Source organism: Panicum virgatum, chromosome 3N (genome assembly GCF_016808335.1).
Source record: "Panicum virgatum strain AP13 chromosome 3N, P.virgatum_v5, whole genome shotgun sequence".
Taxonomy (NCBI): domain Eukaryota; kingdom Viridiplantae; phylum Streptophyta; class Magnoliopsida; order Poales; family Poaceae; genus Panicum; species Panicum virgatum.
The window spans coordinates 6,800,206-6,826,432 of NC_053147.1; the positions used below are offsets into that span (position 1 = coordinate 6,800,206).

Here is a 26,227-nt window from a genome sequence, read left to right on the forward strand (position 1 = left end):
CGCCGACGTCGTCCCTCCTCCCCGCTCGCGCCTGTCGTCCACCGCCACGCCGCTTGCGCCGTCGTCGTCCTCGACCTCCGCCTCGCCTGTGCGCCGCCCCAAGCTCGCCGTCCCAACCTCGCCCCGAGCTGCATTAGGTGAAAACGGCACCGACCCCTAAATTTTGTGCAAATTTTAGTGAATTAGTTGTTCATTTTATTTATGATATATTAAGTAGAATTCAATTATTAGAATTAGGTGCAAATTTTGTGCAAATATTATTAGAATTCAATTTTGGATATATTATTAGAATTCAATTATAGATATATTAGTAGAATTCAATTTTGGAAATATTATTAGAATTCAATTTTGGATATATAATTAGAATTTAATTATGGAAATATTATTAGAATTCAATTTTGGATATATTATTAGAATTCAATTTTGGGTATATTATTAGCTACAAATTATGGATATATTATTAGAGAGAATTTAGAGAGAAATAGAGAAGGAAATATAGAATTAGAGAGAATTTCGATTATGATGTATTCATTATTTAATTATGTCAATCAAAGACTTTAATTTATCATGTATTTGTTATTTTTTTATGTCATTCAAAGAGTTCAATTTATTATGTATTTATTCTTTAATTATGTCATTCAAATATTTTAATGTATCATGTATTTATTATTTAATTATGTCATTTATATTACTTCTCGAGCTCGCAAACTCGCGCTAACACACAAACATTTCCGATAGTTTTTTATCGTTACCGATCCTGACCGAATCGTTTCCGATCGTTACCGATCCTGACCGAATCGTTTCCGATAGTTTCCGATCGTTACCGATACCGACCGAATCATTTCCGATAGTTTCCGATCGTTACCGATACCGACCGAATCGTTTTCGATAGTTTCCGATCGTTACCGATCTAAATATATGGATTATTTAGAGAATTTTTTAAGGGTTTTATTTGTATTCATATTTTAGTTATGATGGACCCGCGACACACAGACGCGGAAGACGAACAGTTCCTGTTGAATATGATTGGCGAAGGTCAAGGAGATGTCGCTGAACAAGCTGATGATGGCAGCAATACCGACATATATTTGAATATGTCCGGTGATGGAATTGAGCCACCATCTATTCAGGATGACGCTGCTGCTGAACAAAGTGCTGATGTACATATCACAACTATACTTATTTGTAGTGACAATCATATTTTCATCTGAATCTATATGAATATTATGAATGTTTTTTTATAGCCGTCTGGATCATCGTCGCAGCAGAAAAAGACGAAGCGAGGCCCAACAAAAAATTGGAAGGCCGGTTCATTATAACGGAAGTTGGTCCAGATGGCGAATCGATCGCTCCAGAAGCTGCCGCCAAAAAATTCATAAGACAATCCGGATTATTATCAGGGACCACATCCCGATCAGCTTCAGGCTCTGGAAAGCTTCCAATCCAAGCGAGGAACGGGATGCGGTACCCGAAACAGAAAAAGAATGGTGCTGGTGGGAGCTTAAGAAAAACTTCATGGTTCCAGCTGAATCCGAAGAGATATGCAAGCGCTGGATCCTGAGTAAGATGGCCGAACAGCTGCAATCATTCAAGAAAATTTTGACGAAGAAATATATCAAGACCGGGACCACACTCGTATTTACTAGCGAGCTCGAAAAGCTCAGGAGTCACTGGGATGCATTTGTGGAATATAAGTCTTCAGAGCTTGGGCTTCAGAAGGTGCAGAAGGCCAAAGACAACGCCTCGAAGAAAGTGTACTATCACACTCTAGGCCAAAGAGGCTACAAGCTTGCAATACCCAAATGGGAGAAGATGGAGCAGGATCTGCTTGACAGAGGCATCCAACCAGCGACCATGAACTAGCCTGAAAGGTTAAGGACCTGGTTTTATGGTCACGGGGGAAGCTTGGACCCATTTACTGGTGACTGCATCTATGGGCCAAACATCCAGCGAGCAGCCCAGAGACTACAGGAGGCCATACAAGCAGCGGCCGAGGGAACATTCCAGCCGGATAGAGAGAGGGACGAGCTGACTTACGCCCTTGGGAATCCAGAGCAACCGGGCCGCACAAGAGGCAAAGGCATGGTTCCGTGGAAGTATGGGTTCAGGGATTACATTGAATCATATAGAAGCCGGCAAAGAAGAAAGAATGATGAGTGGGAGCAATTGCGAAGGCTAGAGGAACGGCTCATGTCACACGATCAAAGACTGGAGGAAGAGGTTCAACGCCAAGTGGCCATAGCAATGAGCCAGCAACAGCAAGCGCAAACGGTGCCTCCAGAGCCTAATGTCGCAGCCGATCATTTGTCTCAGCGGAAAAGCAGCTGCGCTTCCACAGACGTCGCCGTCGCCGAGCCAACGGGGATCCAGGCCGCAGTTGAAGCAACAGCCCCGCAGCGATTTCTAGTGGATGAGATCACCCAGCGGACACCTTGTGACCTGCAGACTGCCGTTAAAAACTTAATGTTCACTATTGCGTACGGTACCGCCATGCCAACCCAACCAGGCGACGTGTACCACGGGCAGCAAATTCCGCCAGGATACACAAGAGTTGGCGTGGAGCAGGTGTGCCAGGGTTGGGAGACGCTCGAGCTTGATATTCCTGGAGGCGATGGGGAGAGGACACTAGCAGAAGCCATTCATGACTACATCCTATGAGATAAGCACTACATTGTCCTAAAGTCGGATGATCAAACACCAAGACCGGCATCTCAGCATGCCTGTCCAAGGCCGGCATCTCCGCAAAACTCCCCAAGGGCAGCACTGTCTCGGCAAGGTTCACCGGCACTTTCTCCATCACCATCATCTCATGCGCCGATGAACACTCAAGCGTCACCGTCGCCTCCATGGTCACCCCCTCCGCCGCCGGCAAAGAAGCAGAAACGGCCACCGGCAAAGAAGGTAGCTGCACCGGCTAAGGAGCCTCCAAAGAAGAAGGAAAAAGAGAAGAAAACCAAGGAGGCTCCTATAAAACCCTGGGACATGAGCCTTGAAAAATGCGATCGAGTAACTCAAGAAAGAGTTAAAAAGCACTTCAAGCCGAAGCCGAAGCCGGAGCCCGAGAAAGTGATAAATCCGATAGATTTGAATTTTTTTAAGGAAATGTGCGAAGCAAATAAGAGAAAATTCATTCCGAGAGACCCCCCCCCCTTCAGACTACGAACGCACAATTATCAAAACTACTGAGAAAAAGAAGAGACAATCAAAGTCGTCGTCGTCCGACGTTCCACACCTCGGAGCCCAAAAGAAACAATCAATAGAGCCTCTCGTAGTGGGACAGACGACGCAAGAACAAGACTTTGTTACATTTTTGAAAGAATCAAACCTGACGGCGGCTCAGATTGCAGGGGGAGAAGATATTCCAAAGGCCGATGTGGTCGTCAAATGGACGTATGAGATCGGCAAAACTCTTGTACCCCCCGAAGTAGTGTCCGTGCTTCCAACGCAAATGTATAAGCTGCAGGGCGCAAAGATCAAAGATCAAAGATGATGATTTCTTACGGGGGGCATTATATGGATAAACTGGGAAGAAATTTACCAACTATTCCATCAGGAGGCCCTCGACATCTCTATGGTCGGCTTGTGGGTTCTGTAAGTATTTTACTCTCCTTATGTGTTGTTTTGCATGATCTCAACATACTGATCCCTTGATTTATTCGGTATCATGTAGAATGGAGATACAAACTTGCAGGAGAAAGGGATACTCTCACCTCGGCTTCATCGACCCAATTACTTGTAATTGGAGGATTCTACGCGACACTGCCGATGAGCTATACCAAAACTTGTTCAAGTACATAAGCGTTCATCACAACAAGCAAATGATATTGTTTCCTTACAACTTTACGTGAGTGATTCCTTTCGTCTAACTCTTTCTATTCTGTAACCGAATTGTTTAAACTTTAACTACCAATAACTGCCTCTGTATAATCTTGCAGTGAACACTGGGTCCTAATTGTCATAATTCCCGAGAAGAGCCTACTCGTGGTTATGGACTCATTGAGGAGACCTCTAGAACAATACGAAAATCTTCTTAACATGATGAAAAAGTTATTCTACCACTACTCCGTCGATGACCGATAATTTGAATAACTTTGTTACTTGACTATAATTGTTCTAATCATGCACAGGATTTGGAAAGAATTCGCTAAAAATCATCCAGGCAAATTTGACAAGGAATTGAAGATCAAGACAGATTTTGCGGTACGCACTTGGATGATTCGTTGCACGATTCATTTGTTTTATTATATATTCATGTAAATACCTAATAATTTCTTCTCTCTTAAAGTGTATGAGGCAGAAACAAGGCACTGTATTATGCGCATACTATGTATGCGAGAACATCCATGGTCTGGTAGGTCCTCCAAAGGGCTGGACAGATTGGGAGGAGGAAGTAAGTAAAAAACTTGTTAATATTTGAACTCGTATTTTAATTAGTCGAAATTAATTATCCCCTTTTTCCATAGTTCGCGGAGATGCGCGATAAACTCATACCGGAGGAAAAGATTATGGCGATTCAAGAATAATTGTCCGGATTTATTGTTGAGCAAGTCCTCGATCCAAAAGGCGAATTCTACTATGATGGACTATCTAATATTGACAATCGCAGTAAATATAATAATATACGCGTATATATGTAATTAAGAACGAATATACCTATGTAAATATATATGTGTGTGTATGTATTAAATTTCTATTTATGAGTATGTATGTATGTATGTATGTATTATATATATAAGCACTCCAATAATATATATATATATAATATTGGTCCTAGACATTTTCATATGTAAAGGAATTCACATGTATAGATATGTGTATACATATATATATATAAGTGAATTAATTTATATATGAAAACTATCTAGGACAAATATTATATAAGTAACTATATATATGTATATATTAGTGGAGATCATACACACTGAATTCCAATACATAAGTTTAATTGAAATGCAAAAGTATAATTGAAATAGAAAAAGAATTGAGAAAAGGAAAACAGGGGAAAAAAAGGGACCTTTTGTCCCGGTTGCCAGACCCGGGACAAAAGGACCCCCTTTTGCCCCGGCCTGGCGTTCCCGGTTGGGAAACCGGGACAACAAAGGTTTCCCAACCGGGATAAATTAGTCTTTCTGTAGTAGTGCTATATCGTGATCCTCCCATTTCCTCTCTATTTTTTTCCTTTTGTATAATTAACTTTTCTCAAAAAGGACATTAAATATATTAGTCTTAAAAGCAAACATATGGGATGCCCCCCCCCCCCCGGGGGGGGCGTCTTTCACTTCGTAGTGTTTCGCGTGGGTAAACCCACAGTAGGTACCCTCACAGAAAAGAAAGTTGCAACAGCTAAGAAACATGTGAACAATGTTTGATCAATTAAAATGCATGCTTTGGCTAAAGCGGCCGGCCTCCCTGGGCCATTCATGGCCTTTTAGCTTATCTTTTATGATGGTGCAGTTTCCTATCATGAATCATGAATCGACGTAAGAAGATCGATTTTAGTGGAACTGAAGCTAGCCATGGAAAGAAGTTAGATTTGCCACAGAGGCTGGTGCTCTCTCATTTTGGTAGGTCATCAAGGGAGTATACATACCTGCATGTGCCTTTTTTGTGCAATGAGAGCGCATGCATCATCCTTATTAATTTATTTTTTGAAGCTTCATAGATTAAAGTAAGCAGATATCTGTTATTTGCATGAAAAATAAATAGATTTTCCATGTACAAAAAAGGATTAAATGAAGGTTATTAAGTTATGCACCTGCTGTATACTGTACAGTAGATGGAAAACTAGCTACTACTAGCAGGCCAGTGACATGTCAAATAAACGTTGCGCACATCAATTGCAGCACTGTGGTAGAGTATGCCTTGTGGCCTCACACTCTGACAACTTTAGTAAAAATGTACGTATATCCATTTCACCACACGATCGATCATCAGGACGCTTTACACGAAAGGTATTGGATCGATAGATGTGTGGTCGATGATCATGCAGCACACAAACGACATACGTACCTTTATCGATCTCTCGCTCGTGCGAAACTGCTGTTTGGTCGGCGATGGGATGAATCATGGATGGATGGATGATGTTTTCCGTTGCACCTGTCGACTGTCGTCCAGCTAGCAGCCAACGTATATAAAGCAAAGCCCACATCACAAAATGTGCACGTACGATGGAGCGCCAACAGTAGCACCCGTGTGTATGCATACGTTCATACAGGCATGTCCACATTTAATTTCATTCGAAAAAGCAAAGGTGTTGGTTGTTCATACCGCACGTGTTTTGCATATATGCATGCACATGTAATCATATCCTACTCATCCAATTCAAGTTCAAAAGCTTTCTCTCCTTGATGATGTTGAGTGCACTTTTCCACTCAAAACATACGTTGTCGTAGTCTTAAAAAATATTAATTAGCTAGTAAGATATTAAGATGGAAACATCCATGTGTACACGAGACAACACATATAGAACCGTTGTATTATGAATTATTAAGCCCATGCAGCTTCGTGCTACTTAGCCGGCCAATTAATCACATCTGAACTACAATTATAATCGCTGTGTTCGGCTTGACTTGTCAGCCAACCAGCCAGTCAGCAGTACTGTTCTCTCATAACAAATCATTACCAGCCATTTGCCACAGCCAAGTGAATAAAGGCTGATAAGGGTTGTTATACAATCACTACATAGAAAATATAATTTCTCTAGTCTAGCATTCAATTCCCGAATTAATATGGCGCGCATGCATGCCAAAGAAAAAACTACGTCTGGAGATTCATCCAGAGTTGTCTCCATGCAATTAAGTTCGGAAGCATTGTGTATAGCTAGCATGCACGTTGTTCTATTGGATCGAGAGCTACACTACTACGAAAGATAACATATCTGGTAGAAACTACAATTTTTATGAAAATTCATGCAAACCACGACAAAAAAAGTCATCTAAATTCACCAAAAAAATCACACATGTAGATGATATGATGATACACAACCTTGTAAAATATTTTGTCCAAACTCGAATTTATTTGTGAGATATAAAAATAACAAATTTCTAACAAATCATATGGACAGTTTTCTGGCTTGAAAATACATGCGTGTGTGGGAGCAGATCCAGATAGATCCACCAGCTGCTGGCTGGCCGGCCGGCCGGCCGTACAAAAGGCCCACCGGCAGTCCAAAACAGCATGCTTTCTCAATCTCAAAATAAATATAATTTTTGAATCGAGCATGCAAATCAATACTAAATGTAAAATTAAAAAAATATATTTTGTCTTTTGTGATGAGTGAATAAGATATTTGTTATTTTTTGCTAGAATCTTGTGAAAATTATCTTATTTTTTATGGTAGGTAGATCAAAATTAGCAATTCTTTTAGACAAATTTTAAACTCTATAGTTGCAATTATTTTGGGACGGAGAGAGTACTACCTATCACACGGAAATGAAGGTAGCTGGCTGGATCGAGCTAAAAAATGATATACTATTAAATGCTAATAACGTGTGCATACATATAAAAGGAAGATTGGGGCCGGGTCGTCATTTTGTAACTTTGAGGACAGTACAGTACAATAATTAAGCATGGTGATCGAATGATAGCTTGCTAGTTAACAAGGTTCTTATCATCTTATCTGTAACGCACACCCACAAGCCAAGCAAAGCATGCATCAAAATTAAAGCAAAGACGCGGCAGCCGATGGAAGTTGTGTTGTACTAGGTACATGTTTATGATGGATATGATGGATGTGCGATCCATCGACATGAACGGCCGACCGGGGCCGCATCACAACGTACTAACCCACTAGATAAGTGTACGGTCATATCGATGGATCGATCGAGCAGTATATATGTACGTCTCGTAGTTTTTTCTTTTTGCGAATGGGGAAATGTATTAAACGTAACGTTGCACATCCCTGGAGTTTTACAGAAAAAACCTTTGGAACAACCGAGAAATACATCACAACACAACCCATGGAGAGATTCATCTCTGAGAGCAGCCGCAGAGTATAGACCATGGGGTAGTGCTAAGCTTAGATACAGGGGCGAAGCCAGCCACAAATGTCATCGGGGTCTTCATGTTTATACAACGGGGTCTTCTATTAGTATTCGCTGTAGAGTTCTATAGAATTCTGAATTTTTATCGAGGTCTTGTGACCCCAATGCTAATGGGTAGCTTCGCCACTGCTTAGATATGTCATCTAGATGCTCCGTGGAACAAAACACTCCAGAGTATAATCTAAAGCTAAAGCAACCTTTTATCCTATAAACAATTATGATTGACAACTTTTCCCTCCCATGCATGTGGTAGCCAAGTAGTAGTGATGAGTAAAAAATGCTATTTTATTTGAAGCACCAGGTGCAAAAGTAATAAGCACCGATGCTAAGATGATGCTTACTAGCACTCTATCCTCTAGCGTGTGGCACCTAGAAAAAGTGATGGTGGTGCTTTGGAGCACGCCCTCAAAGCTCACACTGGAGCTGCTCTGATGAAACCCCGGCCGCCAGCGCTACTCGCTGAAACCAATCAGAGTCCATCTTCTTCCTCCAAGAGCGGCCTTAAAGAAGCCCGTGCCTGGATCTCCCTTTGCGGGGCACCATGAAGATGGGGAAACCGCAGGAGATGTCGAAGAAGCTTCGGTTGATGAAGCTTAGCCCAAAGTCGTCGTCATCCTCTCGACATCATCACTCGCTCGGGGCTGGAACTGGGAGGAAGGAAAGCCTCGAATGGCAACACATCGCCGCTCGAGGCCACTTTATTCTCCATGGGCCAACGCCAAAGAGGAGCTCACCAGATTTGCCACCGCCATCGGCTTCGCCAACCCTTCCAAAAGACATGGTGCACATCGCGTCGATGCCACACAGACCGAACCTAGCTACTAGAAACTATAAAACAAGGAAAGAAAATAGTTCCGCCACCGATTCGTCCAATACCCTCCTCCTCTGACGCCGGCGAGGGCTCCGGAGGCGAGGATGACGATGAATCGACGTGGAAAAACGAGTCTCCCTTGATTCGCCACTGAGGACTGTAACTAGGGGAAGAGAGCAATGGGTCCGGCTACATCTCCTAGCTTTAATTCGACTTTCAAGTGTAGCAGGGAGTATATATGTCTACTAGGTAATACTCTGTTGTTGCTGCGGAATTTCTTAAACAAAATTTTAAGGTAAAATTTGAAAGTAGGAACATTAAGATGATTGCATGACAACATTTTTTTTGCATGGACACTACTAGTTATAGAAAATCAGTGAAATACATAAATAGATGGTTCTAGCGAATAGTGATGTGGTGTCTGATATAGTAAATTCTTATATCATGTGGATAGCTTGCATGTTGAGAGACATGGGTCTCTCTTCCACCTCGTGGTATCAGAATATACATAGTGACCGATCGTTATTCCTTATGCTTATCAGCATCCTATATATATATATATATATATATATATATATATATATATATATATATATATATATATATATCTGAAGACAAGACGATGGTTGTATTTTGTTACCACCAATATAATATCGATCGATCCATTAATAACTCCCTCCCCGGCCGCTCGATACAAACGATGGCCGGCCGCTAGCGCAAATGAAATCTATCAAAGCATTGGTGGTGGAGATCACGTACAGCACACGGGATCACGAACAGCACACTTCCCACTGAAAGAAGAGAAATGAAAGCAAATAAATGTGCGAAAAACATTCGTTTTAAATCTGAAATACACGCGCATGTAAAACAAAGGCTCTATTTTCACACCATAAAAGCACGAAAAACAAAGGTGAAAATGTTTTCAGTTTTATCCAACAATAAGATTGTTTTCAGTCAAATATAAAAGCTTTAATTTTCATCTTAAAAAGGTACTGTTTTTTTAGGGAAAGAAGGTACTATTGCACCAGCATATTTGACCTATCCATCCAATGGGCCGGGAATGTTACATATCGCCGAGTAGGTGACTGGAGGGAGCAAAACAACATTCACCTCACCACCAATCTTTCTGTTCTATCTCTCAGCCCAGGAACGAAGACGCAGCCCACGAGCCGAGCCCAAAAGAAGGATTAAGGTCGCGTTTAGTTCCGTTGCAAAAAAATTTTGCAAAGAAATTTTACTAATTTGAATTTGAAGTACTAAATAAAATCTATTTACAAAATTTTTTATAAGATGGGTTGTAAATCGCGAGACGAATCTAATGATGCTAATTAATTCATAATTAGCGGATGGTACTGTAGCATTACTGTTGCAAATCGTGAATTAAGTAGGGTCATTAGATTCATCTCGCGATTTACAGCACATCCATGCAAAAAATTTTGTAAATAGACTTTATTTATTACTCTATACATGTGTCAAAATATTTGATGTGACATTTTTTTTGTTTACGGGGTTTACGGAGTCGGATCTAAACAGCGCCTAAATATCAGCCCATGAGCCCACCAACAAATAGTATTGTTTCTCTTTTTTTTTCTGCCGGTTGCCGGAGTCCACAGAAAGGGCGAGAGAGAGAAGGGCGAGCGAGTCAGATCGAGCTCCAGGCTCCAGCAACCAGCAGGGGTTGGATCATCGTGGCCTGAGCCTGACCCCGTCCATCCTCTCCTCTCTTCCCCGGCCGGCGAGATCCCATGGCGGGCTCCACCTTCAGCGGCGATGAGACCGCCCCCTTCTTCGGCTTCCTCGGCGCCGCCGCCGCGCTCATCTTCTCCTGTAAGCACCACCCGCCCTCCTCCCCGTCGCTTCCCGCGTCAGATCTCTTTCCCTCCCTCCCTCACCGCTGGATCCATCCGCCCCCGGATGCTCAGGCATGGGCGCCGCCTACGGGACGGCCAAGAGCGGTGTCGGGGTCGCCTCCATGGGGGTCATGCGCCCGGAGCTCGTCATGAAGTCCATCGTCCCCGTCGTCATGGCCGGAGTCCTCGGCATCTACGGCCTCATCATCGCCGTCATCATCTCCACCGGGATCAACCCCAAGGCCAAGCCCTACTACCTCTTCGACGGCTACGCGCACCTCTCCTCCGGACTCGCCTGCGGCCTCGCCGGCCTCGCCGCCGGGATGGCCATCGGCATCGTCGGAGACGCCGGCGTCAGGTACCATTTCCATTTCCATTTCCTTCCCTTGCGGTTCATGGATCAAGGATCGTGTGGATCATGGATGCTGCTGCTAATTTAGGGAGCTCTCATTGTAGTTGAGATCCATTGTGCACGTTTTATCTGGTTTGATTACAACATACAGCGTCTTTGTGACTGATTCGGGCTTGATAAATTGTCACCAACCTAAGATCTGTAATGTAGGATCGAGCATGGTAGCTCAAAGCCTAATTGATGAAAACGAGTAGAATTTCCGGCCTTGCCTTAGGCATGCATGGTTGCAAACTACAAATGGCTTATGCTTGTCAGTTTATGACTGTTTGAGTTTGATCTCGTATTTTGACTATGCAGTCTCCCCTTCTTGAAAGGGGAAAAAGCGTTTGGGTCTGAATTGGGCATGCTTCAGTAGTTACGCTTACGCATAGCAATGTTGTCAGTGTTCGGCCTCTAGATTGCTGTAATAAACAAAAAGGCCCATCCATCAGTTTGACATGTCTCTTTAACATGCAAATTACATAGTGATTATGGTAGTGGTCCATTCATTGAGGACTTAACTTAGTTCTGATTTGAGATTTCATAATCCATGATCCTCCAAATTCCATCTAGTTCAGTTCATTTCAGAATTTGTTCCAATAAATATAGCTTGTAAGATACTCATCTGCAGCAATTTTCCACATGAACTAGGCATGTGCAGTGGACTTGGTGAGAGAGTGAATGGGTAAAGGGGTTGTGGTGGCAATAAGGGTTTTCCCTTTCGTAGTTTTATTTATTGATTGGTGATACCTACTCTACTCCTGTAAAAACTTTGATCTTTAGACTCACATTTATGGCATCATAATGCTCTGGTGTCCTAATCCACACTAACCTTTTGCCTTCACACTCAGTTGACCTGCTTATGAATTTTTCAATGAATGGCATGCAAATATTTCAACTCAATTTATTTTGTTACCTCAGCTTTAGTACTCCTGGAGCTCTGTTGTACTAAAACTTATTCAGGCTGATTATAAATAATATGCCGTGGTAGCACTAGTTTCTGTTATTGGTTGCTAATATACACTAGGTTGGTAGCACTAGTTTCTGTTATTGGTTGCTAATATACACTAGGTTTTCTTATAAGGAAGTATATTTTGTTCCATGGTCAAATTTGTCACAGCTTAGCCTGTGTTTGCATTAAGTTGTCATTGTATTTTTCTTATCATCTGCAACATTTTTCCATGTGAGCTAGGCATGCTGTGGATTTGGGGAGGGAGGAAATGGGTAAATGGTTGTGGCATTAAGGGTTCCATTTTGTAGTTTTGGTTGTTGGCTTTGGTGATACTGTTCTACCTGTACAGCTTAGCCCTTGTTTGCAGCAAGTAGACAATCTTAGCTCATTCTGACTTGTCTCCTCTTCAGGGCGAACGCACAGCAGCCGAAGTTGTTTGTGGGCATGATCCTCATCCTCATCTTCGCGGAAGCTCTTGCTCTGTACGGTCTGATCGTCGGTATCATCCTCTCCTCTCGCGCTGGCCAATCTCGTGCCGATTAGAGGGGGTCAGAGAAATGCACACGACTCATGGATGATTGTATTCAAAGTGTTCCTTTTCTCGGTGAACATTGTACAGGGTCATGTTGAACCTGTTCCACCCTTTGTAATATTATTATCATTGCTCTGCCAAGACAAACCTAGCTAGCGCTTGTAGTTCGTGCTGTTGTATTTATTTGAAATAATAGGCAGCAAGCCCCGGGTGTGATGAATAAATAAGCAAAGCTGGACTAATTTTTGTTCGTTCAATGCTGTTTGATTTCATTATGCTTGTAGTGTTTGCACTGATCTGTTTGCTTTGTGTTGCTTCATGAGTTGTCGGAGATGCCATATTGTCATCAGTCATCACTGATGCCGAGTTGCTGTGTGTAAATCTCATGGAGATTTGAATGGTAACAATCATGTGCCCAAGTGCGTGAAACTACGAATGTTGTGGACCTTGTGCCTCCGTGGCACGGTAAATCACCACATGAAGATGAATTGCCCAAGAAAGGCATGAACTTGCAAGTTTAGAACTACTCTTTTTTTGAAAACTTAAGTTTAGAACTACTCATCGTCATCACCATGTCGAAGAGGACTACCATCATGGGAGCTTGAGGATTTACGGTTGGATTGTGCTTTGAGATTCGTACAACAACACATGGGACGGAGGGAAGAACGCAAAGCCGAAGGCTTTCTCCGGCCGCCGTTAAACCCGCGAGCAAAGGTGAGCTCCGGCTCCGACCGACCAAGCCGAAACCGACCGAGAGGCTGCTCCAACCCACCCGCAGCCGCAGCCGGCGAGAGAGAAAGACGAAACCCTAGGGGTGAGCGAGCCAGCCATCGGCGCACAGGGAAGAAGGGACGGCGATGGAGTACCCGGCGGCGGCCGCCGGATCGGGGGGCTACAGGTACTACTACCCGCCGCAGCAGCCGCAGCCGCAGCCGCAGCCGGAGCCGGTCCGCCGCCCGCCGCGCCCCGCCGCGCGCTGGGTCAAGCAATGGTGCGTCCTCGCCCTCTCTCGCGCTGATACCTTTTTCGATGCTTCTGCCGCGCCGGGAGTCCGATTAACCGTGCGCTCTCTGCGTTGTTTTTTTTGGTTGCGTTCGGTTCCCAGGATCCCGCTGGATCTCGCCTCCTCCGGCGGAAAATGCTCGCTCTTCAAGTGGGTCAGAGGTACGGATTTTACAACTGCGAAATCTCCTCCCTTTTCATCATTCCCTTGTTGGGATGGCATGGTGCGTAGGTTAATTCTTGAATTTTTCAAGAGGCTGGGTCTGGTGTCCATTGGAAATGCTGATGGTTCATGGATCTTGATCAGTAGCTAGGGCTGATTTGTGGAAATCCGCAGCGGGTGATTAACCACAACCCCCTTCCTTACCGGTGTGCAGAGGATGGGCACAGAAGCTCCAAGGAAAACCCCATAGTGCTGGAGGCAGAGGCGCCCAAGTCTGAACCCACCACAGAGATCCTTTTCCTCTGCAGCTACGAGAACTGCGGCAAGACCTTTGTTGATGTCAGCGCACTTCGCAAGCACGCTCACGTGCACAATGAGAAGCAGTATATCTGCAATGAGCCCAACTGTGGGAAGGTATCTTACTATCTCCACTGGAAATTATCATAAGTACCACCTTTCTTTGTGTTGTTGAATTTACACACTTCAGCGTTGTACTTAACTACTTATATGCACCCACCTATTCTGTAAACATCTAATTATGTTCTTATTTCTTAAGGAAATTATGATGTTCCTGTTGAATTGAGTATACCTAGCTCAGACTATCTGTAATTGCACAATCTTTGTCCTGACAAGTCCTGTTATTTCCCTATAGTGTAATTGTTCTTTTTATAGATTTACTCTGTTATTTCATTGCAGCTAATGGCAAAATAAATAGTAACCAATTTGATGCTACCTATCATACAGAAAAGCCCTAAACAGACAACTGTACATTTAACGTTCTAAGCCCATACGCCCTGTCTTTATATTATATACCTGTAAACCAGTAAACCACATGTCTACTATACTTATTCTGAGAACATTCAAAGCGTCAATGTAGACCCTAATTACTTATTTGTTCTGTCTTGCAGAAATTTGTTGATAGCTCCAAGCTGAAGAGACACTATCTTACACACACAGGACAAAAAGATTTTGTCTGTCCGCATCCAGGCTGTGGTAAGGTGATAACCTCATCCTTCTCTAGCAATGCACTTACAAGGTACCATGGATTCTATGGCACTGTGGCTCCTTTGCTTTTAACCATCAAGATATACCTTATCCTTTCCAAGTTATATATATCCACACCATTCTTTGCGTACTATGTCGTGTCTAAATTTGATTTACCGGTTTGAGTCGCGGTCTCCTCGCATTGCACATGCGAGGGTAAGGCCTGCCACTGACACCCTTCCCAAGACCCCGCACAGAGCGGGAACTCTCTGCACTAGGTACGCCCCTTTTATTCTAATCAAATTTCATTGGATCCATCCAGTCCCATTGTAAGTGTGTATACTCAAGTACTCAATCAATATGTTCCTAAAATTGTTGCTGATTTGGAGGTTATACAACAAAAAGCTTCCCGTTTGCACATCCGCGACTGATGACTCCTTGAATGACCAGTTTGAAATAGTTTATTTTTCCCTCTAAAAAATTAGGGTCCTTAACTGGCACCTGCCTTATTGAAGGCCATTTAGACACACGAGGATATGGTGACCTGACTCAAACCTCCTAGCCAACTGGTCCTTTCCAATTCCCTTGTGTTGATGTGAATGGATGCCCTTTCTTATGGCTGTGTGTTATCTGGCTATTACTGCATTCACATTTGTAACAAACTAATTCTTTGAATTTCAGGCCTTCTCGTTGGATTTTAACTTACGGTCACACCTCAAAACACATGCATTGGAGAATTATCACATATGCCCTTTCCCAGCTTGTGGCAAAAGATTTACAAGTGACTCCAAACTGAGAGTCCATGTCAAGTCACATGAAAAGGTATACTGCTATTGTGCTTAAACTTCTTTAATCATGATACATGGTATACCTGCCTCTTGATTGCTTGTTGCCTGCGGTGGTCACTATTATTTTTAAACAAAACTAAGTTAGATCCTTGGTACTAAATGGATATGAGAAATGTGTAAAGATAATCTGTGAAAGGTTATCTTAACTAACTGTTTTCTACACCCCAGCACTATCATGCCAGACTGTATGCAGCATTTCTCAGTGAGGCTGCTCATGTTTCGCTCAAGTCCCCGCAGGCCATTATCAACTTGGAACGGGCTGGCCAGCAAAGGCACACACCACGGGCCCAGGGCCCAGCATCCGCACCAAATATCCACACCACCTAATGCCCCCACTTGGGTTACACCACCAAATATCTGTAACATCTTGAGGATCTTTCCCCCTTCTCTTCTTAATATATTGATGCGCAGCTCTCCTGCGCGTTCGAGAAAAAAAAAGGCTGCTCATTTTTTGTCTCTGTTGTATGCTGTGCTAATGCTATACTCCCTCCGTCCCAAAAAAACAAGTCATCCTAGAAATTCTAGGACAAATTAACAAAAAGGTAAAATGACCATGTTTGCCTCTATTTACTTCCCATATTTGGCACTAATTGATTCTTGCATGCTTATGCACTTTCTAAATAGGGTAAGATGACTTGTTTTTTGGAACAAATTTTGAATCCTATAATGACTTGTTTTTTGGACGGAGGGAGTAGTTGTTTGCTATCAAGCTATCAGCTTATGAGTGTCCTTGTAGTTTTCTTCCTTCTCTAGGGATGAAGAATTCGTTGCAAACAGTCCTTCTGATGCATTTACTTTTATACAAGATGAAGGGTATCTCAATGCTCGGGTATTATGTTGTTTGTGGCTGAACATAGGACTGTATGAACAGCTTTACCCTGACACCTTGTAGAGATTTTTTTTTGGACTGTTCAGCAAGTATAACTGACTAACTGCATAGCTAGACTCCTATTGCAATAAGTTGTAGTACATCAGGTTTGTCCGATTAATCTCATATCAATTTACTAAATAATCAAGGAGTCTCCTGGGTTAAGCTGGCTAGCGCATAGGATGGTGGGATGTCTCTCCCTTTGAGATTTTTTTTCAGAAGGGTAAAAGCCCCTTGTTTTTTCAGAGACAATAATCTATCTCACTTCTTGTTGGACTGAGGATAAAAGCCCCCACCCCTCCCACTATAACACCTGGGTTTTATGGTCGGGTTGGCTAGGTGGGGCGTTCTAACTTGGTACCAGAGCCGAGGTCCTAGGTTCGATCCCTCCCGGCCACGCATTTCCGCTGCGCGATTTCCCTGGCTGCGTTCGCTGAGACCGAAGTGCTGAGACCGGACAGGTGGCACAGCCCCGCGGCTCGCCCGGCTCGCACGTAGTAGGGAGAATGTTGGACTGAGGATAAAAGTCCCCACCCCTCCCACTATAACACCTGGGTTTTATGGTCGGGTTGGCTAGGTGGGGCGTTCTAACTCTTCTGACTGCACTTGTGTTCAAGAAAAAAAACAATTATAATCATTTTCAAAGTCCAGTATTACAATAAAAAAATTTGCATTTGCTAATCTGAACTTGTATATTCTTTCCGTGTTAATACAAAGTTTGCATAGGCCCATGGTCCTTGGAAAGCTATTCTAGTTTTTCTGCAAGTTTAAATACTAAACTGTAACACATTAGCAAAACTATGTCTAAATGGTGAGGTTGATTCATATTGATTTAGTATGGATAAACCAAATAAGCAGTCCTCTTAAAAGTTCCATAGTATTCCAGTATAAATTTTACAGTTGCTAATCCAAACTTTGCATACTTTTGTCATGTGTAATTGATTGTGCCCATTGTGGTCATGGTGCAGACTGGAACTCCTGTTGCAGTGCAACATACTCCACCAGTAGAAAAACCTCACAGTGCACCAAAGCCTTCGACTCCAGCAACCACAAGCTTTCCTGATCGCCCGTATATCTGCCCCTACGAAGGTTGCGACAAAGCATACATTCATAGTTACAAATTGAACCTTCATCTAAAAACTCAGCATCCTGAACACGGCCAAGAGGAAAATGGTAAGCTTGGTGCTTCTGGTCAGCATGGTGTGAATGAAACGATGTATCAGTATAACTATGCTGAGGTTGGTGACACTGCACCAAACCCCAAAAGAAGCAAGACCCACAAGGTCCACTCGTCTAAAGTCTACAATACCAAGATTTCAACTGCGATGCCTTCCAATATCAGTGGTGTCAAGCACCAGTGGTCAGGTAAGGCAACGTACGAAGATGATAGTGAAGAGACCGAAGAAGATGGGGGCAACAACAATGAAGATGGCTGGACAAGGTATGGCAACAATGCTGATGATGAGGAAACTCAGGATGAAGATTGACCAACAGCTCGTCTTTGTCTCTTTCCTGACATCCTGCTGAGTTTGTGGATGAGGTAGATGTGGTTGGCTGCTACATTTGGTTTTTGCGAATCCTAATTATCAGTAATTTATCAATGTAGTGGTGGGTAATTCTAAGCTTTAACCATAGGTAGTAGTAGGTGTAGATGGTTCATGATATATGTACTCTGTTATGTGCTCCCGGATATTCACTTCCCCAGGAAACCTATGTGAAATAGTTGGGATATGTTTTCCTTGACATTATTTTTCATTTTAAACATTTTTCACTTCAGTTACTTTATTTGCTGAAGATGAATGAACGAGGGAGTTAAAAAACCAATCCACTCAGTTGATGGAAAAGAAAAAAAATGTCGGAATAAGCAATTTGCTGCGTGGTGTGCATGCTGCTGTTAAGGGGGCAAGTTTTACTTGTAAATATAAGGTACTTATTTAAAGTCATTCAGAAATCGCCTGCTGCTGCTGCTGATCTTGGGCCCTGCCAGCATGATCTTGCTGGTAGGAGGCGCACTCATGCTTTCTGTAGTTCTTCAGCTCTGTTGCTTCCTGCTTGAAGAATGCCATATGAACTCGTAATGGCATCGACATGTTGGTTGGTTTAGTTTGGTTTAATCTGCACAGATAAACCTGGTGAAAGTGAAAAGTGAAACCTGTCAGCTGTCCAAAAGGTTGAGCTAGGAATCAAGCTATCCCTCCAACCATGGGTGTTGGGTGTTCGTTTGTGCTGGCTGCACAGCCCCAGCGGCTGCAGCTGCACAACCCTCAAATGTCATGCTCTAGTTGTTGCCGTGGTTGGCGAGACTGTTAATGAAAAGGGGACCAAAAAAAAGGGGAAAAAATTGGAGATGCGGGGGGTCGAACCCCGTGCCTCTCGCATGCAAAGCGAGCGCTCTACCATTTGAGCTACGTACCCTACTTGTCAATCTCCGGCTTAAACGTTACTAATAAGAGAAGGAACGAGGCCCGCTCAAACGAGAACGATTCGAAACAAAATTTCGTCATCTCGACTAATTTTTATTTCGCATAAAGGAAGAGACTATAATGGGGATTCGAGGAGTTGAACCTTCCTCTGTAACCATGTCCAACAGCCAGCAGGTTAGTGCATACAGCGTAGTGACCAAACTAAAGTTCATGTCCGTGCTCTTTTTATGTGATGATGATGAGCTCTGTTTGAAGAAGCATCAGTGTTGGTTCCACTAAGATGCGTGTGGTGGTTGCTTGGTCGATAATGAACCCCTGACTGACAGACTGAGACTTTGGGTTGGTTCAGTCAAGCAGCGTTGTGAGATACAGTACTCAGATGCGTACGCTTCGGATGAGGTTGATGCGCGGCAGCGTGAAAAGCTGAAGCAGGGCTTGAGATTGGGAGTTGGGTTGGTCTGGTCAGACCTCGCGCTTGCATTGCAGGGAGAGAGGGCGGCGGCAGATCGCCGACGAGAGAGGAGAAAGAAGAAAGGATTAATTGATGTTTTGCAAAAAATTTCATGTGTGAGCATACCAACAAGCAGTTTTGCTTTGAGGATTTTCATTGCGGTCTACAGCTCATCAGTCCTCAACGAGGGCCCCGGCAGGATGATGGCGCGCGCGGCGGGCGTGTTCCGGCTCTACGCCGTCGCAGCTGTGCGGTTAGGCGTCATCTCCGGCGCCGGCGTGCTTTGTGGCGCTTCTCGCCTCGCGCATACACAGGCACGAGCAATGTACGTTCGCCAGCCAGGTCAGGTCACGGCGACGAACCGCGCGGACGACGTTCGCGTGATCATGGCGACGAACTGCGCCGGCGGGCAGGAGCGGCACCGGGGCGCCTGGGCCGCGGCCGCCGCCTGGGCAGAGGATGAGCACGACGTCCTCAGCTAGCCCTCCACCTTCTCGGGCGGCAACGGCGCAGAGCTTCGCGCCGGGGTACGGCGGTCAGGCGCGCGAGGACGGTGGGCACCACTCCCTGCCGGCAACCAGTCAGGAGAATCCTGGCCGCACGAGGCCGATCCGACGACCACGAGAGGCCCAGGGTGGACGGTATTTTATTTACCGTCCACCCCGGACGGTAAATGAAATACCGTCCGCCCAACGTCCGGCATTCCTCGTCGCTTACGGAGCCGCCCGGAGCGTCGCCGGTTACCGTTCTGCGCGCCCGGCGACTGGACCTGCACGTTCCCGCAGCTGCGGGAGAGCGGCGCGCCGGTGGCGCCGATGATGGGATCATGGGAGGCCTCTGCCCGGTGCCCGGGTGCCGGCTTAACGGATTCATATCGGCGCCTGGCGTGGCGCGCCACCAGAATGCGCGAGCTCTGCGACGGCGAAAGAGCTTGGAAACTACGAGTGGGAGGCGCGGCCGCCGGAGCGACGGCCGCGGCGTCCGGTGCAGGGTGTCGCGCTCGCCCGCGCGAGGATGGGCGCCGGGGAGATGATGGATGGAGTCGTCCAAGACGCCGGCGGACGTGCTCAGCGCCTTTGTCCTCCGTGCGTTAACGCCGGCATGCGCTCGCAGGACGGCCAGCGGCGACGACCGTGGTCTCTGCTTCTGCCGTAGGAGATGACTAGCTGATGAGGACTGAGGACACACGACGGCGTGGGGAGTCTATTCCCCGCAGATGCGACGGGAGAGGAACCCATCGCAGAAGCTTCCGCCGCCGCTCCCCCGCCATCCCTGGCTCCGGCGCCGCCCCGGGCGCCTCCGCCGCCGCCAACCCTAACCAAGCTCGTCGCCAACCCGCCGCCGGCTTCTTCTCGCCCCTGCCGCCGGCCTCGAGGTCATGGAGCCATCCTACCCCCGGCAACCCAAACACTAAAGGCCGCCGCCTCCTCCACCAACCCGGCCGCCGGCAGCCGCTCCGCCCACAAACCACCCCTCTCCTGCCACCCCTTTCCCCCTCCCCCCTCCTCCAGATCGCCGGCAGTCGCTCCATCTCCTCCCCTAGCTCGCCGGCGGCAGCAACAGCCCCTTCTGCGATGGCTCGCCGGGAAATCGTATATGTGATGAATAGATTTCTCGCGATGGGTCCGTCTCTGGTCTCTGGACAGTGAGTTTCATTTCAGGAACGAGGTCTATAACCGCACATTTTACTAGTCTTATTTTTCTTTCACCGCATCTGTTTTTGTTTGATTCACTTGGTTTTTGAGATGCATCTAGTAATCAACTTTAAAGATATTCCTGCATCGAAAAAGGCAAATATGTAGACATGACATGGTGCTCAGCTCTTGAGAGCAGAGGAGGAGCACTTTCTTTACTGTCCAGTGTCGACATATATAGTGTTCAGCTCTGCTAGCCAACCCTGAACCCTGTCCCTCCTCTCTGTTTTTTTTTTTTTGAGCTGTTGGAAATGGGGCGACAATGCAGGAGCCAGTGCCGCGGTCTGGAACGTGATGAGGAATAAGAATCGCCGGGGCAGAGTCGCAGAGAACAATGTCATCAGCTAGCATAGTTCCACACAGCTCTCAGAGATCCCTGAAAGGCTGAAAACCTCAAATGCAGTTGTCAGCAGCTAGCATAGTTCCGCTCGCAGGAAGGTCGGCGGCGACGAGCGTCGTCTCCTGCTTCTGCCGAGGAGATGACTTGACTGATGATGACACACGACGACAGTCCTCTCTGATTTGCCGCTTTTACACAACACATGGCAATGCATCGGACTGGTATCCTCTAATTTGGATGACTACAATTCGTGGTCTAATTAAATCAAGTCAGGCGAGGATGCTCAGTCTCTTTTTCTTTTCAACTGGAATCCATGTTTCATCGTTTTCCTTTGACAAGGTGTATACATGATCAAATCAAATAGTCATCTCTGTAATACATACTACACAACCTTTTCATGAAAAAGTATACACGATCAAATCATCCAGTCCTTTATAAGACATATCGCTCAACCTTTTTGTCGAAAGTTGAGACAAGAAACATCAACAAGTCAACAAAACTGTCTGTTTCCTTCGCTTCCAAAAAAGATAAGGAAAAAAAACTGTTTCTATCCATCCTCTGGATAGTCAGCTCATAGATAAGACTCTGGTGTCCCCCTCAATTGTGAATTGGGAGGTTCGGTTCAGAAAATCAACAATTCAGATAAATGCAAGCTAGCTTATGTATCTGCGACTAATTTCGCGTTCCTCATCTATGCCGATGAACTGAGCGAGCGCACAATTCTTCAGCTCCACTCAATCCGCGCTGACAGCCTTGGGAATGAATGGCTGCCCACCCGTTTCAGGATTCAACACAAACATCTACTCAAGGTACCACTTCACTGTTGACTTAATTTCTAGTGGTGCCATGGGAAATGGTTGTAATCTGCATGTAACCTAGCTCACTGGCATCTTCCAGAAGGCATGATTTGTGCTCATAAATATGCCTTGGTAATTTGTTCTTCAAGCTCATCAAAGTTCGAAGCATCATTGACTGAGTATTCGCCTGCAAAGTAAGCATTTATTAAAACCTTCAGATGGAACAAATTTTCACTTCATTAGAACTATTGGACCATGTAGACTCTAACCAAGATGCACGGCATTGGAAATTACCTATCGAGTCTCTCCGCAAGGCAGTTAAATGAGCACAGCTGCAGGAAAATGCATAGATTTAATTAAGTCGTGAAAATATATTAGCATGAAGAAGATGGAGATGGCTAATAACAGTTACTAATGAAAATGGAAAAAATAGCAATTTGGTTAATCTACAATTAATGGTTAAGAGTGTATCTTAAACTACATTAAAAAACAAGAAGGACTAAGCATTTGGATGCTAAATCTCAGGGGAACAGATATCAGAAACTAGTCAGGTTCAGTACTTGATCGAGCACATATATTAATTCGTAACATAAAAGGATGAAAGCAAGTAAAGCGAATTGCACAATCCTAATGACTCAAACCTTTATAGAAACCTGAATTTGATCCTAACACTTTTATCCAGTCATTGCACAACATACATGCTGATGTTCATTTACACAGACCCCACACACATAAAGAAAAAGAAAATAAGGCTAATAGAAGAATAATTGAGCAAACCTTCTGAGTGCTTTCCCCAAGTCTGCACACAGGGACCGAATATATGTCCCTTTTGAGCAAGTAACCCGAAATATCAAATTCTGTCTGTAGACATGCCGGGAAAAAACATCAAGAGGAGTTCAGGCAATCATACAAACAGTATCCAGATATTTATTATCCACTATGAATTCAAATGTAGGAAAAGAGGAACATAACATTACCTGTCTTCCAAACTGCGCTCAATGTCAAACTGGTATATTGATATGCGTCTTGGTGAAAGCTCTACTGTTTCACCCCTCCTTGCTTTGTCATACATCTTTTCACCACCAACCTGGTACCCGTTATACCATAAGAAAACAACACAACTTATGAACTCGTGATTTCATGGTTGATAAACCAGCAACAGGCAGTGTGGCAGCATATGGAAGATCAGTAATATCAAGTTGCATCATAACCAAATCCAACTATAACCTTATGGCCTTATGTTATTATTTTCAGCAAGCACAGTACACAAACAAGTCCTAAAATAGTGTGACAAATGTAACCTATATGCACCTTGTATATTTCTTTTTTTTCTTTTTCATAGAATCAACAATATACTCCAAGTGGTTTGTATCCAATATCTAAAAAGTGTCAAACTGCTGAGCAGATTGTCATTCATGCACAACAGATAATTAGCAACTCCCATAAACAACTCTAGCTACATTCTCTTAAATATATTAAATGAGAAAATTAGCTTTAGACACAAGGATAGTGTACCTTAATGGCAGAAAACATCGGGGGAACTTGCCATATCTCACCCTTGAATGATGCTGCTGCCTTTCTAATGTCTTCATCTTTGATGTGTTCCCACGGTTCCCTCTGGATAACCTGATCATAGAAAGATGATAGGCATAACCTTCATTGAAGAAGAATTGTAGAGATACAAATATAAATTGAACGAAAGTTAATATAAAAAAATAGGTATGCCGAACAGATTTGGGAAATCACAAACAGATTAATATTATTTCATGAAAAGGTTTAGATTGCATCCTATCAACTACTGACATATAAAAACAGAGTTAGTAATTTCTGACATCTGCAAAGATAGGATCAACAAATTCTTGCAGAGGTTAAGTCACCAGCTAAATGATATGTTGATTATATACATACTGATAAGGTGATGAACCTCTTTTCACAGTAGAATATTTCAATATAATTTTTCAGCAACATCAAACAGAAGCATAATTAAATGTAAATCTAATAAGTTGGTATTTGGTATTGCTTCCTAAAATTCCATGCAATAAGTTAGACCCATTTGCGATCCCTGAATAGAAGAATGTTCAGCAGATCATCAACGAGATGCTAGGATACATACTGGTGAATCTGCATCCCAGGTTGATGTGGCTTCTCCAAGTCGGAAAATACCGCTATAGCCTTTAACCATTCCTTGGTAGCTACAGAAGCATAAGAAAATTCATTCAGAAACAGAATTTAAGTAAGATAAACCACAAGAAGATCGTTCCAGTGTCCACAAGAATAAGCTTTCCTCCAAAAGGCTATATAGAATGTTACCTATCGACTATTTTGGTTGCTTTTCCTACACAAACAATTAACAATCCAGTTGCCATGGGGTCCAGAGTACCAGCATGTCCAACCTGCCACCACAGATATTGCAAAGGTATACTTAGTACTAAGAGCTAATACTACATTCTGATATTATGAAAAGCTCTTATATCACCTTTTGCACTTTCACTAAGCGCCTCAACTTTCCACAAACAGTAAATGAAGTCCATCCTGATTAACAGAAAGATGAGTTCAGATAAATAAATTAGGATGGAAAGCAACAGGGTACAATAAAACAATTCCCCCAAGCTAACCCTGTCTGCACATTATAGGAAATTGTAAGACTAGCTCTCCAGATAGGAAATAGAATAAGACACCATATCTTTGATGCAAGCTGCAGTAGTGCCACACTGCCTGACTGCAATGTGATTGTTGTACTAATCGCACATATTTCATGAAAGAAATACCTGTGCATCAGACAAAATAGCTAAAGTACTACAAGTGCTATATTAATCTTACACGCCAACCTACTAGTATTGTTGAATGTTGATGCAACAGGGTGAGAGTATGAGAACCTGCAACTGCAATGCACCAAAGGGGAGGAGAAAGGCACCACCTTTGGGCTTGTCAATGAGCACGACGGTCCCAGCCGGTCCGTCCCACCTCGGCGGCAGGTCCGTCGTCCTGGTCACGAGATACGGTTGTGGGCGCTCCTCCTCCCTTGGCACCTCACGCTTAAACTGCCGCGGTTCCGCTCCGGCTGCCGCCGGTCTCTTGGCCTTTGTGCTGGCTTCGCCGGGGGGCTTCCTCAGAGACCTGAAGAAGTCTTCCACCTTCCTCTCCAGCACCTCCCCTTTGTCGTTGTCGCCGTCCTTCTTATTGGCCACCCGGTCCTCTCCGTCATCTTCCTTCTTCTCATCGTCGAAGAAGACGAGGCCCCTGGAGGCGTCGGACGGCGGCCCGGCGTCGGCGGGGACGAATGCGTTGTCCAGCGACTGGTGGGGGAAGTACTTCTTCTCGAGGCGGTAGAGCATGCGGTAGTGCTTGTCCTTCTCCCACGGCATGGCGAAGGTGTCGTGGAAGTAGAGCGCCTCCTCGCGCGCGTGCAGTCGCGGGAAGTCCACCACCTCCGGCCGGAGCTCCACGAACTCCGACGAGGAGGACGCGGAGGGCTTGGCGGCGGCGTCCGGGTCCGGGAGGAGGCGGCTGCGGCGCTTGCGGAGGTACCGGCGCTTGGCGCGGTCGAGCGGCTGCCCTTCGGGGGGTGGCTGCGGCTGGCGGTCGGCGCCGGCGTCGGAAGAGGACTTGGGGGGCTTGGGGTCGGCGGGGCGGTGGACGATGAGGTCGTAATAGAGCGGGTAGGGAGTCGCCGTGAGCGAGAGGAAGCGGCGTGGGAGGCGGAGCAGCGGCGATGAGGAGGAGGAGGGCAGCAGCGCCGCCGCCGCCGCCATGGCTCCCGGTGGAGGCATCGGCCGGCCGTGTGTTTGCGGTGGGCGGCGTTATCGTTGAACGGTGAGGAAGCCTCATGTAGCAGCCCAGCCGCTAGATCTGCAGCGGACGGCTCAAATGATAACCTTTTTATCTTTTTTTTAAGTTCCAATGAACATTACATTTTTTTTAGAAGGATTATTATACGGCCTCCACTCCCAAGTGAATGGTTACAGCCACAAATACAAAGTTCAGAAGCAAAACCTTAGGCTACAGACGCCTTCTACAACAATAGTAGAAAGTTTAACAAAATCTGACCAACAGACACCAACAACAGTATTAAGAACCAA

The 26,227-nt window shown here is 44.8% G+C and overlaps 3 protein-coding genes across 3 annotated transcripts; 2 read left to right on the top strand and 1 right to left on the bottom strand.

Moving 5' to 3' along the window:
- Nucleotides 1-10,426: 10,426 nt before the first annotated feature.
- On the top strand, nucleotides 10,427-12,853 carry LOC120667130 (V-type proton ATPase 16 kDa proteolipid subunit-like). The gene is made up of 3 exons (XM_039947172.1): nucleotides 10,427-10,680; nucleotides 10,776-11,061; nucleotides 12,457-12,853. Exons 1-3 carry the CDS (start codon nucleotides 10,599-10,601, stop codon nucleotides 12,587-12,589), a joined length of 501 nt encoding a protein of 166 aa, XP_039803106.1. The 5' UTR covers nucleotides 10,427-10,598; the 3' UTR covers nucleotides 12,590-12,853.
- Nucleotides 12,854-13,233: 380 nt separating this feature from the next.
- LOC120667133 (zinc finger transcription factor YY1-like) lies at nucleotides 13,234-18,267 on the top strand. Its single transcript, XM_039947174.1, has 6 exons — nucleotides 13,234-13,569; nucleotides 13,684-13,742; nucleotides 13,958-14,157; nucleotides 14,652-14,741; nucleotides 15,409-15,549; nucleotides 17,412-18,267. Exons 1-6 carry the CDS (start codon nucleotides 13,436-13,438, stop codon nucleotides 17,928-17,930), a joined length of 1,143 nt encoding a protein of 380 aa, XP_039803108.1. The 5' UTR covers nucleotides 13,234-13,435; the 3' UTR covers nucleotides 17,931-18,267.
- A 3,457-nt stretch (nucleotides 18,268-21,724) lies between these two features.
- LOC120667131 (tRNA pseudouridine synthase B-like) lies at nucleotides 21,725-25,958 on the bottom strand. Its single transcript, XM_039947173.1, has 9 exons — nucleotides 25,066-25,958; nucleotides 24,625-24,680; nucleotides 24,459-24,541; nucleotides 24,262-24,340; nucleotides 23,664-23,774; nucleotides 23,126-23,235; nucleotides 22,926-23,009; nucleotides 22,443-22,480; nucleotides 21,725-22,335 (listed from the first exon to the last, which is right to left on the bottom strand). The coding sequence occupies exons 1-9, from the start codon at nucleotides 25,916-25,918 to the stop codon at nucleotides 22,265-22,267; spliced, it is 1,485 nt and encodes a 494-aa protein (XP_039803107.1). The 5' UTR covers nucleotides 25,919-25,958; the 3' UTR covers nucleotides 21,725-22,264.
- Nucleotides 25,959-26,227: the final 269 nt, after the last annotated feature.